The following is a 15,493-nucleotide window of genomic DNA, read 5'->3' as shown; positions in this document are numbered from 1 at the left end:
GAGTAACCGCCATGTGCAGCACAGACAGCAGCTAGATGGGTTTGGAATGACAGGTAGGTTGGCACAGGTACAATTTGATGGTGAGCGGCTCCACTGTAGCATGTCGGTTGGTCTTCATGCACCTTTGTATCCAACATTCACCACTCGCCTCAATGGCATGTGGTACTCCACAGTTTCCACATCGGTTATTTGCAATGGTGCCATTTGTCATGACACACCTTCACCAGAGCAGCACGCAAACAGTTTACAAACTGCGCTGTTTCAGAAATACTGCCATTCTTGACCCAAAATCCGATAATCGTCACTTTTTGCAACTCTGGTAAATTGCCCCTTTTACCCATGACAGCAACGACTGATATGTGTGCAGACAGCCTATAGCACACCTTATATATAGTACCCACCAAGTCAGTGCACGACACAGGATGTGCTTTATGGGCTACGTGCTGATGACATCAAATGTCAGAGGTGGTCATGATAATGTGACTTGACCGTGTATGTATATTCTCAGGTCAAAATAATCAATTTTTGACAAAAGCGACAATAGTGAAATATGGCGACACAAATCTGATTATGTTTTTATCAGGATAGGGCATGGGAGAGTTCCACCTCAATGTGCTATGTCCACTGCTCCCTTCAGCTTCTCTATTCAGCTGCATTATAACATCATGATATCACCTGTGTTGTGCTTCTGGCTCAAAACTTCATGTAGGTTCTCAATGGAGCACAGAGTCAGGATATTAGAGCAAAATGGCAAGGATGGGGTACTGGTAAATGGTAAAAAGCCTTCCCCAACAATATGCAGGAGAGGCCACCCAGGGGTTAAAATGGCTGCATGGCTGTGTTGGGCAGCAACTCACTTGACCGGTGTCCCTGGTGATTGTTATTCTGACAAAAAGGTAGTTTGCTTTTGTCTGACTTGGTTTTCTACTTTCAGTCTATCTTCATTATAAGGGTCAGAATTTTTGTTTTTCTACTCTTTCCCATTTAGTGTCATTATGTTAAAAAAAAACTTTTTTCAGCAATGAGTTATGGTCACATGAAGCCATCTGAGTTAGTTCTAGCCAGTCGTAAAAAACTAATTAAATACCAAAGGCATACAATGTTAGAAAACCACATGGGAAAATGGACAGAACAGAGAACAATTTATTTCTATGATGTGGTGCACGTTGTCTATACATGTAGCAATGATATAAGCATCATAGAGGTTACCACAACTGATGTCTGCATAATTTCTTATAGTAACCTCTGTGCCACATATCATTCCTGTCCATGCAGATAATATATGCACAGCATCACAGAAATAATTTATTCTCTACCGTGCCTTATTTTACCTATGGTTCTCTTAAGTTGCATTCTCTTGGGAACATACAGTAAGTAAAATGTCTCACCTGCATGAGCAGGGACAGCGCTTTTACAATTATTAGAGCATTGATGTTGGCTTCAGGGCAGCAATGAGCCTATGGCAAGGAGGGGAGCATGGCGTGCACTGTTCCCCCTACGGAGCTAGGTCACCCCAATCAAGTGCTTGGGTTGCCTATGCCCAGAGTCAGCCTTGGACAGATAGGAAATGTGTCATACTGTATACTGTAAGTTATCATTGTATTTCTTGCATCAAGATAAGCAGTTTTTTTATTGACATTCTGTGCCGTCTGTTGTAAGTAAAAAAAAAAGGTTCTTCCAAACCCTTGTTCGCACAGCAATAGAACTGTTATGTGCAGAGAAATTACTTTTTGTCATGCATTTTAAATTGCATTATTTGTGTATCTTACAATCAGTGCAATTTGTCAAACTAAAAACCAGATAAGATACAAATAATGCAACGATACTCATCAGAAATACATTTATGATGAGTATTTTTGAGTAGGATGATTAGACAAAGATGGCTGGCTCACTTTATTGCAATATTGTGGGCAATAAGTTGATGAAATCATAGAATTATGTGCAACCTTATGTGCACACCAACCACACGTTGGTTAGTGGTTGGTGTGGACCCAGCCCTCACCACCTTTGTTTTTTATGAATTTCCTATTCTACCCCACACATAAACAGGATAAGGATACCTTGTTGTAAACTTGACTGATACAGCGTGGAAATAGACTGTGACAACTGAGTATCTCTGCTACTGAACATTGATCCTATCTAATATCTATCCAATTAATGGACCGTGATACAAACCAATATCAAATGTTTCTTCAGGTATAAGTGCAGAAAGATAATTATATGTAAATGTGGATACATTGAATATGTGTGCATGATATTTTATGTGATTATATTGTTAGATTAATATTTTTATTAAAATAGTTTATCAAGTATACAGTGTGCCTTGGTTAAGCGCCAGCTGGTACTACACTATATCCCTTTGGCAATAGAGACTGGCAAATCTCTCCCCAGCCAGATGCTGACTATAAACACTCCCTGATACCAATCCACACAGGGCCACCGAACACTGGTTTTTGTATTATGAGAGAGAGAAAGTACCAACAAATCAATTCCTGTCATTTTACAGGCTGTATTTGAAAAATGACAGATGCAGACTCATAAGGCATATTAAGAAAGGAGCCGGCCAGTGCGCAGTCTCCATCCGGGTCCCTTCCTCTCTAGCCGGCAGCACAGTGGCTCAGAGCACTTGGGTTACTAGTAGACCCTGGCAATGTGCCGGAGTGTAGTGCACATGTGCAAAATGTCAGTCGCACCATTTCCCAGGGTTTTTTCTGGAATGCTACTGTCGCCGGTGCAGGACTCCAGAAGGGTGAAGATATACGGGTGCAGGGTGTGTTTTGTGGGACCCCCTAGATAAAAGGGGCGCATGTTCACCACACATCTTGCACCTATTATAGATATGCCACTGGGTAGAAGCTGATTAGTTTGTACTTTATCTCTCACCAGAGTTTGATACTGTGCATCACCCCCTACTGTAAGTAGGGTGAACAGCAACAGTCATTTCTTTGAATGTAAAATGTGCATATTGAAAGAATTTTGTATATCCAATGATAGAGTATCTGCAAACAAATAAATCAATAATGATCATATTGATAACTTTTTGTCATGTGTGGTAATCTTAAAATTAGTTGTGACTGCTTATCACAAATTATCGGCTGGCATTTAATAGCTATTGATTAAGTCAATGTAGCAGCAACTGCTATATAGTCATAGTTACCAGAATAATTTGTTTAAACAAAAATGCTGACCTTTAAACAAGACTAATACCGTGAACATGGAAAGTCTAACACTGTACACATGGCATGTGCTGCACATATAAAAGAACCCTTGATGACCTATGGGTAAAATTGTAAATAATGTTTTATATTTTATATTGGAGCACTGAAAACTTTTATGAGTCAGTGTATTATTATTATTATTATTATTATTTTTTTTAAATCCATGAGGTATGTTCTTATCTCATATTGCTTTCTTTCTAGAAAACCAAAGAACCATTTGTTTAGGGCTTTCATTATTAGATGACCTCCTTCACATTCTCAACCTGTTGTTGAAGAGCAGATGAAACTTTAGAACGCAACCCTATATTGCAACATTCCTGGAGTAATTCATTGTGATCATTTCAGCTTGATGCTGGCTTTTTAGACAGAGGGCTCTCTGTATAGACAAGCTAAGGAAATTCAGTAAGGTAGAACAAAAGAAAAAGCTCCAGGGCTGGGAAAACCACTCAAAAACATCTTCTGCTGATAACATGGATGTACTAAAACAGGAGAATTATGCTTTATTACATGATGAATCTGATGTGGAAGAATATGATAGAAACAATGCAGCAACTGTGAAATCACAAGGGTACGTTGTAAAATAATTTGATTTTCATGTATAGTGTATATTTACTTTAATGTGATCATATAAGGTTGATGTGACTAGAATTTTATTTAAAATGCAGTTTACATTTTGATAGCTTTTTGTATGGAAATTATTTGTATAACTATATTTCATTTAATTAATTAGCTCATGGCAAGCATTGTTATATTGATTTATGTTTTCATTGACATTTTAAAATTAAATGATATTTAAATGTTGCTTAGCAAGCTTTGAAATCAATTTGACTTAGTTTATTGGATAAACTACAGTTTCTTTCATCTCTAAAATGTATTATTGCTTTTAATATACTAATATTAAAACAAATCTAATATTGAGAAGTTATATGCTATGTGTGGTAAATTCATATAAAATATTAAGTTTAAAAGTATATAAGTCATTTTTATATTTTGATTGTTGTGTAGTTTTATATTGTTTATTATGCTTTAGATTGATTGAGACCAGTCCAGAGTTCAAATAGTAGAGCCGCAGCAACGCGCCCCCACCCCCCACCCCCTTCCCCAAATGCTGCCAAACATCGCTGGCAAGGACTCACTGGCAGTTGGTGTGGATCCCCTTCTTGAATTTTAGACTGCGCTGTAGTCCCACTTCCGGAGCCACCACTGTGTCATGTCATGCCCTTATAAATGTTGTTTTTTTAGAGAACCATGGTTACTGTAATCAGTGATATATCTACTGTATCATAGGTGTAAGTCTGACCAACTTCCCACTGGGACATTCATGCTTCCTATATTTGGCCAGCAGAGTCAGCTTTCTGGTGATACAGTATGTTCCCAAAAATGGCTGCACACAGTAACTAGCAAATACTCTGTCACTGTAACTCTCTTTGCTTTTTTTTGCACATACACAATCTTTTGAAGGGTATGATTCATTAGGTCAACCCTACTTTGGTCGACAGTCACTGGGTGGGCCCTATATGGTCGACATGAAAAAGGTTGACATGGTCAACAGGGTCATTAGGTTGAAAGGTAAAAGGTAGAAAATGGAAAAGGTCAACAAATACAAAGGTCGACACATGAAAAGGTCAACATGGAAAATACTAGAAACAAAAAAAGGTCGACACACAATTTTTTAGGGTTTTTTTGTGTCTTTTTTGCATAAACAAGAAAAAACCGTGAAGCTGCATTATAAAAAAAAAACAAGTATACGGCGAGAGAGCACATATTTTCCTGTGCATCTCCTTGCAGGAGTTATATGAGTAAATATGAACAGGGGTGTTATATCTGCCACACCTGCAGTGCACATGGGGGGTAATTCCAAAGTTGATTGCAGCAGGATTTTTGATAGCAATTGGGCAAAACCATGTGCACTGCAGGGGAGGCAGATATAACATGTGCAGAAAGAGTTAGATTTGGGTGGGTTATTTTGTTTCTGTGCAGGGTAAAAACTGGCTGCTTTATTTTTACACTGCAAATTAGATTGCAGACTGAACACACCCCACCCAAATCTAACTCTCTCTGCACATGTTATATCTGCCTCCCCTGCAGTGCACATGGTTTTTCCCAATTGCTAACAAAAATCATGCTGCGATCAACTTGGAATTACCCCCATGGTTTTGCCCAACTGCTAACAAAATTCCTGCTGCGATCAACTTGGAATTACCCCCATCATCGCGCATTGGCTTACCCCACTTAGACTCTCCTGGGGATTTGTGATATCGGGCAATGCCACCAATATTGTGTGTGCATTACAACTGGGCAAATTCCAGCATGACCCATGTTTTGCACATACAATTAATTTGGTGGTGCAGAATTTTTTGAAAAATGACAGGGGTGTACAAGAGATGCTGTCGGTGGCCCAAAAAATTGTGGGCCATTTTTGACATTCTGCCACTGCGTCCTGAAGACTGGAGCACCAGCAAACACTCCTAAATCTGCCCCGCCATCAACTGAAGCAAGAGGTGGTAACGAGGTGGAATTCAACAATCTATATGCTTCAGAGGATGGAGGAGCAGCAAAAGGCCATTAAAGCCTATACATCCACCTACGATATAGGCAAAGAAGGGGTAATGCACCTGACTCAAGCGCAGTGGAGAATGATTTCTGTTTTGTGCAAGGTTCTCCAACCCTTTGAACTTGCCACACATGAAGTCAGTTCAGACACTGCCAGCTTGAGTCAGGTCATTCCCCTGGCTTTTGCAGAAGCAGCTGGAGAAATTGAAGGAGGAGCTAAAATGGAGTGATTCCGCCAAGTATGTGGGACTTGTGGATGGAGCCCTTCATTCGCTTTTCCAGGATTCAAGGGTAGTCAATCTGTTGAAATCAGAGCAGTACATTTTGGCCACCGTGTTCGATCCTAGGTTTAAAGCCAATGTTGTATCTCTCTTTACGGCAGACACAAGTGTCCAGGGGTTCAAAGACCTGCTGGTGAGTAAAATGTCGACTCAAGCGGAACGTGACCCATCAACAGCTCCTCCTTCAATTTCTCCCACCACTGGGGCTGCGAGGAAAACGATAAGATTTCCTAGCCCACCCGCTGGCGGTGATGCAGGGCAGTCAGGAGCAGGTGCTGACATCTGGTCCGGACTGAAGGACCTGCCAACGATTACTGACATGTCTACTGTCACTGCATATAATTCTGTCACCATTGAAAGAATGGTGGAGAATTATATGAGTGACAGCATCCAAGTAGGCATGTCAGACAGTCCGTATGTATACTGGCAGGAAAAAGAGGCAATTTGGATGCCCTTGCACAAACTGGCTTTACATTACCTAAGTTGCTCCCCCTTCCTGTGTGTACTCCGAAAGAGTGTTTAGTGCAGCCGGTAACCTTGTCAGCTATCGGCATACGAGGTTACTTCCACAAAATGTGGAGAAGATGAAAATTAATTATAAATTCCTCCAGTTAGACCTTGACCAGCAATTGCGTCCAGAAAGTACACAGGGACCTGTGATGGTGGATTCCAGTGGAAATGAATTAATACTCTGTGAGGAGGAGGAGGATGTACACACTGGAAGGGGTGAAGAATCGGAGGATGAGGTCGACATCTTGCCTCTGTAGAGCCAGTTTGTGCAAGGAGAGAATGATTGCTTCTTTTTTGGTGGGAGCCCAAACAAACCAGTCATTTCAGCCACAGTCGTGTGGCAGACCCTGTCGCTGAAATGATTGGTTTGTTAAAGTGTGCATGTCCTGTTTATACAACATAAGGGTGGGTGGGAGGGCCCAAGGACAATTCCATCTTGCACCTCTTTTTCTTCTTTGCATCATGTGCTGTTTGGGGGCTATTTTTTTAAAGTGCCATCCTGTCTGACACTTCCGTTTATGTTCAGTGGTACTGCCATTTAATTCCAGTGATTTTGCCGTTTAATTTCAGTGATTTGGACATTTAATTCCAGTGATTTGGATGTATAATTCCAGTTATTTGGATGTATAATTCCAGTGGGAATTGTTTGTGTCGCTTGGCTTAGTCATACAGCTACCGCATTGCACCTCTTCGACATCTTTGCATGAGGTGCAGTTTGGGGCCTAGTTTTTTAAAAGTGCCATCCTGTCTGACACTGCTGTATGAGTCCAGGGGTACTGCTGAATTAGTCCTGGGGTACTGCCGTATAAATCCACCAATTGCAGAATTTTTTAAAAATTACATGGGCGCGCAGGATATGCTGTCAGTGCACCGAACAATTGCGGCCCACTTTCAACATTCAGCCACTGCGTGACACTACTAGATGGGACAGGTAGTTGTGTCGCTTAGCTTAGTCATACAGCAACCTCGGAGTGCCTCTTTTTCTTCTTTGCATTATGTGCTGTTTGGGGCCTTTTTTTAATATATCTGCCCTCCTGACTGCAACTGCAGTGCCACTCCTTGAAGGGCCAATTGTTTGTGTCGCTTGGCTTAGGCATACAGCTTCCTCATTGCACCTCTTCTACATCTTTGGATGAGGTGCTGTTTGGGGCCTTGTTTTTGAAAAGTGCCACCCTGTCTGACACTGCAGTGCCACTCCTAGATGGGCCAGGTGTTTGTGCCGCACACTTGTGTCGTTTAGCTTAGTCATACAGCCACCTCGGTGCAAACTTTTGGCCTAAAAACAATAATGTGAGGTGTTCAGAATAGACTGGAAATGAATGTTATTGAGATTAATAATACCGTAGGATCAAAATTTCCCCCAAATTCTATGATTTCAGCTGTATTTTTTTTTTAAATCATCCAGATCCAAAACCAAAACCCGAAAGGGTGGTTTTGGTAAAACCAAGCCAAAACACAAAAGTGGAATTAGAACCAAAACACAAAACACGAAAAGTGCAGCCGCACATCTCTACTTGTTACATTGTGTGTGTGTGTGTGTGTGTGTGTGTGTGTGTGTGTGTGTGTGTGTGTGTGTGTGATCTGTCTGCACCTTGTGAACAACAACTTTTTGTTAACTCCCCCTGCATTTAAAATGCTCAATGCTCAGCATACTTTGCAGGGGACTTGAATTCCCAACCTCATAAACACATATAGTGGTTTTCCTTTAACCTAATTGGCGCTTTAAGTCTAGTGACTATCATGCTGGTTCCTGCAAATCACAGTCTATCACATTTGACACATTGTGTGAGAGAGGCATACATATTGTGTTAAGGGGGGTACACACCTAGAGATGTGTGCTGAGCGATCTATCACAGACCGCTTTACACGCATCTCTCACCCCGCGAAGGGAGGAGACGGGTGGGGGGGGGTGATCTCTTCACACAGCAGTGAAGTGAGTGAACCGACTAAATTTGGCATGCATGCATGCCAAATCTAGAGCCGGCGATAGCGACGCATGGGGCCACGCATCGCTGTCGCCGGCACCCTACACACGGAACTATGTGTGCTTGATTTCTAAGCAATCTAGTCAGATTGCTAAGAAATCAAGTAAAAATTGCTCCGTGTGTACCCCTCATTAGTGTAACGCTATCTTGCAATGGTAAATGACAGAATCAAGGTTGTCACTAAACAAACAAAACTGATCTACTGTAGCCCATCATTTATCAAAAACATTTTACTGTACATTACGTAGAAAAACGTAGAAAAAGGTGTCCAGATTTGATTAGCCGCAGGGTTTACCTGGCAGGGAAATTGTCAACAAATAACTAGTGATGTGCACAGGAAATTTTTCGCGTTTTGTGTTTTGGTTTTGGGTTCGGTTCCGAGGCCGTGTTTTGGATTCGGACGCGTTTTGACAAAACCTCACCGAAAAAATTTTGTCGGATTCGGGTGTGTTTTGGATTCGGGTGTTTTTTTCAAAAAACCCTAAAAAACAGCTTAAATCATAGAATTTGGGGGTCATTTTGATCCCATAGTATTATTAACCTCAATAACCATAATTTCCACTCATTTCCAGTCTATTCTGAACACCTCACACCTCACAATATTATTTTTAGTCCTAATATATGCACCGAGGTCGCTGGATGGCTAAGCTAAGCGACACAAGTGGCCGATACAAACACCTGGCCCATCTAGGAGTGGCACTGCAGTGTCAGGCAGGATGGCCCTTCAAAAAAATAGTCCCCAAACAGCACATGATGCAAAGAAAAAAAGAGGCGCACCAAGGTGGCTGTGTGACTAAGCTAAGCGACACAAGTGGCCGACACAAACACCTGGCCCATCTAGGAGTGGCACTGCAGTGTCAGGCAGGATGGCCCTTCCAAAAAATTGTCCCCAAACAGCACATGATGCAAAGAAAAAAAGAGGCGCACCAAGGTGGCTGTGTGACTAAGCTAAGCGACACAAGTGGCCGACACAAACACCTGGCCCATCTAGGAGTGGCACTGCAGTGTCAATCAAGACAGGATGGCCCTTCCAAAAAATAGTCCCCAAACAGCACATGATGCAAAGAAAAAAAGAGGCGCACCAAGGTCGCTGTGTGACTAAGCTAAGCAACACAAGTGGCCGACACTAACACCTGGCCCATCTAGGAGTGGCACTGCAGTGTCAGGCAGGATGGCCCTTCAAAAAAATAGTCCCCAAACATCACATGATGCAACGAAAAAAAGAGGCGCACCAAGGTGGCTGTGTGACTAAGCTAAGCGACACAAGTGGCCGACACAAACACCTGGCCCATCTAGGAGTGGCACTGCAGTGTCAGGCAGGATGGCCCTTCAAAAAAATAGTTCCCAAACATCACATGATGCAACGAAAAAAAGAGGCACACCAAGGTGGCTGTGTGACTAAGCTAAGCGACACAAGTGGCCGACACAAACAACTGGCCCATCTAGGAGTGGCACTGCAGTGTCAGGCAGGATGGCCCTTCCAAAAAATTGTCCCCAAACAGCACACGATGCAAAGAGAAAAAGAGGCACACCAAGGTGGCTGTGTGACTAAGCTAAGCGACACAAGTGGCCGACACAAACACCTGGCCCATCTAGGAGTGGCACTGCAGTGTCAATCAAGACAGGATGGCCCTTCCAAAAAATTGTCCACAAACAGCACATGATGCAAAGAAAAAAAGAGGCGCACCAAGGTGGCTGTGTGACTAAGCTAAGCGACACAAGTGGCCGACACAAACACCTGGCCCATCTAGGAGTGGCACTGCAGTGTCAATCAAGAGAGGATGGCACTTCCAAAAAATTGTCCCCAAACAGCACATGATGCAAAGAAAAAAAGAGGTGCACCAAGGTGGCTGTGTGACTAAGCTAAGCGACACAAGTGGCCGACACAAACACCTGGCCCATCTAGGAGTGGCACTGCAGTGTCAATCAAGACAGGATGGCCCTTCCAAAAAATTGTCCCCAAACAGCACATGATGCAAAGAAAAAAAGAGGCGCACCAAGGTGGCTGTGTGACTAAGCTAAGCAACACAAGTGGCCGACACAAACACCTGGCCCATCTAGGAGTGGCACTGCAGTGTCAGGCAGGATGGCCCTTCCAAAAAATTGTCCCCAAACAGCACATGATGCAAAGAAAAAAAGAGGCGCACCAAGGTGGCTGTGTGACTAAGCTAAGCGACACAAGTGGCCGACACAAACACCTGGCCCATCTAGGAGGATCACTGCAGTGTCAGGCAGGATGGCCCTTCCAAAAAATTGTCCCCAAACAACACATGATGCAAAGAAAAATGAAAGAAAAAAGAGGTGCAAGATGGAATTGTCCTTGGGCCCTCCCACCCACCCTTATGTTGTATAAACAGGACATGCACACTTTAACGAACCCATCATTTCAGCAACAGGGTCTGCCACACGACTGTGACTGAAATGACTGGTTGGTTTGGGCCCCCCCAAAATAGAAGCAATCAATCTCTCCTTGCACAAACTGGCTCTACAGAGGCAAGATGTCCACCTCATCATCATCCTCCGATTCCTCACCCCTTTCACTGTGTACATCCCCCTCCTCACAGATTATTAATTCATCCCCACTGGATCCACCATCTCAGGTCCCCGTGTACTTTCTGGAGGCAATTGCTGCTGGTGAATGTCTCCACGGAGGAATTGATTATAATTCATTTTGATGAACATCATCTTCTCCACATTTTCTGGAAGTAACCTCGTACGCCGATTGCTGACAAGGTGAGCGGCTGCACTAAACACTCTTTCGGAGTACACACTGGAGGTAGGGCAACTTAGGTAGAATAAAGCCAGTTTGTGCAAGGGCCTCCAAATTGCCTCTTTTTCCTGCCAGTATACGTACGGACTGTCTGACGTGCCTACTTGGATGCGGTCACTCATATAATCCTCCACCATTCTTTCCATGGTGAGAGAATCATATGCAGTGACAGTAGACGACATGTCAGTAATCATTGGCAGGTCCTTCATTCCGGACCATATGTCAGCACTCGCTCCAGACTGCCCTACATCACCGCCAGCGGGTGGGCTAGGAATTCTTAGCCTTTTCCTCGCACCCCCAGTTGCGGGAGAATGTGAAGGAGGAGATGTTGACGGGTCACGTTCCGCTTGACTTGACAGTTTTCTCACCAGCAGGTCTTTGAACCTCTGCAGACTTGTGTCTGCCGGAAAGAGAGATACAACGTAGGTTTTAAATCTAGGATCGAGCACGGTGGCCAAAATGTAGTGCTCTGATTTCAACAGATTGACCACCCGTGAATCCTAGTTAAGCAAATTAAGGGCTCCATCCACAAGTCCCACATGCCTAGCGGAATCGCTCTGTTTTAGCTCCTCCTTCAATGTCTCCAGCTTCTTCTGCAAAAGCCTGATGAGGGGAATGACCTGACTCAGGCTGGCAGTGTCTGAACTGACTTCACGTGTGGCAAGTTCAAAGGGTTGCAGAACCTTGCACAACGTTGAAATCATTCTCCACTGCGCTTGAGTCAGGTGCATTCCCCCTCCTTTGCCTATATCGTGGGCAGATGTATAGGCTTGAATGGCCTTTTGCTGCACCTCCATCCTCTGAAGCATATAGAGGGTTGAATTCCACCTCGTTACCACCTCTTGCTTCAGATGATGGCAGGGCAGGTTCAGGAATGTTTGGTGGTGCTCCAGTCTTCTGTACGCGGTGCCTGAATGCCGAAAGTGGCCCGCAATTCTTCGGGCCACCGACAGCATCTCTTGCACGCCCCTGTCGTTTTTTAAATAATTCTGCACCACCAAATTCAATGTATGTGCAAAACATGGGACGTGCTGGAATTTGCCCAGATGTAATGCACGCACAATATTGCTGGCGTTGTCCGACGTCACAAATCCCCAGGAGAGTCCAATTGGGGTAAGCCATTCTGCGATGATCTTCCTCAGTTTCCGTAAGAGGTTGTCAGCTTTGTGCCTATTCTGGAAAGCGGTGATACAAAGAGTAGCCTGCCTAGGAACGAGTTGGCGTTTGCGAGATGCTGCTACTGGTGCCGCCGCTGCTGTTCTTGCTGCGGGAGCCAATACATCTACCCAGTGGGCTGTCACAGTCATATAGTCCTGAGTCTGCCCTGCTCCACTTGTCCACATGTCCGTGGTTAAGTGGACATTGGGTACAACTGCATTTTTTAGGACATTGGTGAGTCTTTTTCTGAGGTATGTGTACATTTTCGGTATCGCCTGCCTAGAGAAATGGAACCTAGATGGTATTTGGTACCGGGGACACAGTACCTCAATCAAGTCTATAGTTGCCTCTGAATTAACGATGGATACCGGAACCACGTTTCTCACCGCCCAGGCTGCCAAGGCCTGAGTTATCTGCTTTGCAGCAGGATGACTGCTGTGATATTTCATCTTCCTCGCAAAGGACTGTTGGACAGTCAATTGCTTACTGGAAGTAGTACAAGTGGTCTTCCGACTTCCCCTCTTGGATGACGATCGACTCCCAGCAGCAACAACAGCAGCGCCAGCAGCAGTAGGCGTTACACTCAAGGATGCATCGGAGGAATCCCAGGCAGGAGAGGACTCGTCAGACTTGACAGTGACATGGCCTGCACGACTATTGGCTTTCCTGGGTAAGGAGGAAATTGACACTGAGGGAGTTGGTGGTGTGGTTTGCAGGAGCTTGGTTACAAGAGGAAGGGATTTAGTGGTCAGTGGACTGCTTCCGCTGTCACACAAAGTTTTTGAACTTGTCACTGACTTATGATGAATGCGCTGCAGGTGACGTATAAGGGAGGATGTTCCAAGGTGGTTAACGTCCTTACCCCTACTTATTACAGCTTGACAAAGGCAACACACGGCTTGACACCTGTTGTCCGCATTTGTGTTTAAATAATTCCACACCGAAGAGCTGATTTTTTTTGTATTTTGACCAGGCATGTCAATGGCCATATTCCTCCCACGGACAACAGGTGTCTCCCCGGGTGCCTGACTTAAACAAACCACCTCACCATCAGAATCCTCCTTGTCAATTTCCTCCCCAGCGCCAGCAACACCCATATCCTCATCCTGGTGTACTTCAACAGTGACATCTTCAATTTGACTATCAGGAACTGGACTGCGGGTGCTCCTTCCAGCACTTGCAGGGGGCGTGCAAATGGTGGAAGGCGCAAGCTCTTCCCGTCCAGTGTTGGGAAGGTCAGGCATCGCAACCGACACAATTGGACTTTCCTTGGTGATTTGTGATTTTGAAGAACGCACAGTTCTTTGCTGTGCTTTTGCCAGCTTAAGTCTTTTCTTTTTTCTAGCGAGAGGATGAGTGCTTCCATCCTCATGTGAAGCTGAACCACTAGCCATGAACATAGGCCAGGGCCTCAGCCGTTCCTTGCCACTCCGTGTCGTAAATGGCATATTGGCAAGTTTAGGCTTCTCCTCAGACGCTTTCAATTTTGATTTTTGGGTCATTTTACTGAACTTTTGTGTTTTGGATTTTACATGCTCTCTACTATGACATTGGGCATCAGCCTTGGCAGACGACGTTAATGGCATTTCATCGTCTCGGCCATGACTAGTGGCAGCAGCTTCAGCACGAGGTGGAAGTGGATCTTGATCTTTCCCTTTAACCTGCACATTTTTGTTCTCCATTTTTTAATGTGTGGAATTATATGCCAGAATCATTAGCAATAGCCTACTACTTTATTTACTGCGCAAAACTAAAATGCACCACAGGTATAGAATGTAGATGGATAGTATACTTAATGGATGACGAGTGACGACACAGAGGTAGGTACAGCAGTGGCCTACCGTACTGCTATAAGTATATATATAGTATACTGGTGGACACTGTCAGCAAACTGCAAAACTGTCTAAAATGCACCACAGGTATAGAATGTAGATGGATAGTATACTTAATGGATGACGAGTTACGACACAGAGACAGGTACAGCAGTGGCCTACCGTACTGCTAAAAGTGTATATATTATAAACTGGTGGACACTGTCAGCAAACTGCAAAACTGTCTAAAATGCACCACAGGTATAGAATGTAGATGGATAGTATACTTAATGGATGACGAGTGACGACACAGAGGTAGGTACAGCAGTGGCCTACCGTACTGCTATAAGTATATATATATATAGTATACTGGTGGACACTGTCAGCAAACTGCAAAACTGTCTAAAATGCACCACAGGTATAGAATGTAGATGGATAGTATACTTAATGGATGACAAGTGACGACACAGAGGTAGGTACAGCAGTGGCCTACCGTACTGCTATAAGTATAAATATAGTATACTGGTGGACACTGTCAGCAAACTGCAAAACTGTCTAAAATGCACCACAGGTATAGAATGTAGATGGATAGTATACTTAATGGATGACGAGTGACGACACAGAGGTAGGTACAGCAGTGGCCTACCGTACTGCTATAAGTATATATATATAGTATACTGGTGGACACTGTTAGCAAACTGCAAAACTGTCTAAAATGCACCACAGGTATAGAATGTAGATGGATAGTATACTTAATGGATGACGAGTGACGACACAGAGGTAGGTACAGCAGTGGCCTACCGTACTGCTTTAAGTATATATATATAGTATACTGGTGGACACTGTCAGCAAACTGCAAAACTGTCTAAAATGCACCACAGGTATAGAGTGTAGATGGATAGTATACTTAATGGATGACGAGTGACGACACAGAGGTAGGTACAGCAGTGGCCTACCGTACAGCTATGTGTATATATATAATAAACTGGTGCACACTGTCAGCAAACTGCAAAACTGTCTAAAATGCACAACAGGTATAGAATGTAGATGGATAGTATACTTAATGGATGACGAGTGACGACACAGAGGTAGGTACAGCAGTGGCCTACCGTACTGCTATAAGTATATATATAGTATACTGGTGGACACTGTCAGCAAACTGCAAAACTGTCTAAAATGCACCACAGGTACAGAATGTAGATGGATA

The 15,493-nt window shown here is 43.7% G+C and overlaps 1 protein-coding gene across 1 annotated transcript in view; it reads left to right on the top strand.

The window, feature by feature from the left end:
* Nucleotides 1–3,381: 3,381 nt before the first annotated feature.
* The window catches only part of LOC135050104 (EF-hand calcium-binding domain-containing protein 14-like), a 327,290-nt gene continuing 315,178 nt past the window's right edge, over nt 3,382–15,493 (top strand). Inside the window, exons 1-2 of the mRNA XM_063956272.1 lie at nt 3,382–3,386; nt 3,583–3,786. Coding sequence (XP_063812342.1) covers nt 3,382–3,386; nt 3,583–3,786 — 209 coding nt within the window. The remainder of the gene's footprint in view (nt 3,387–3,582; nt 3,787–15,493) is intronic.

Source organism: Pseudophryne corroboree, chromosome 1 (assembly GCF_028390025.1).
Source record: "Pseudophryne corroboree isolate aPseCor3 chromosome 1, aPseCor3.hap2, whole genome shotgun sequence".
Lineage (NCBI taxonomy): Eukaryota > Metazoa > Chordata > Amphibia > Anura > Myobatrachidae > Pseudophryne > Pseudophryne corroboree.
Note: the sequence above shows the minus strand (reverse complement) of the source record. Positions and strands in the feature narration are given on the sequence as shown.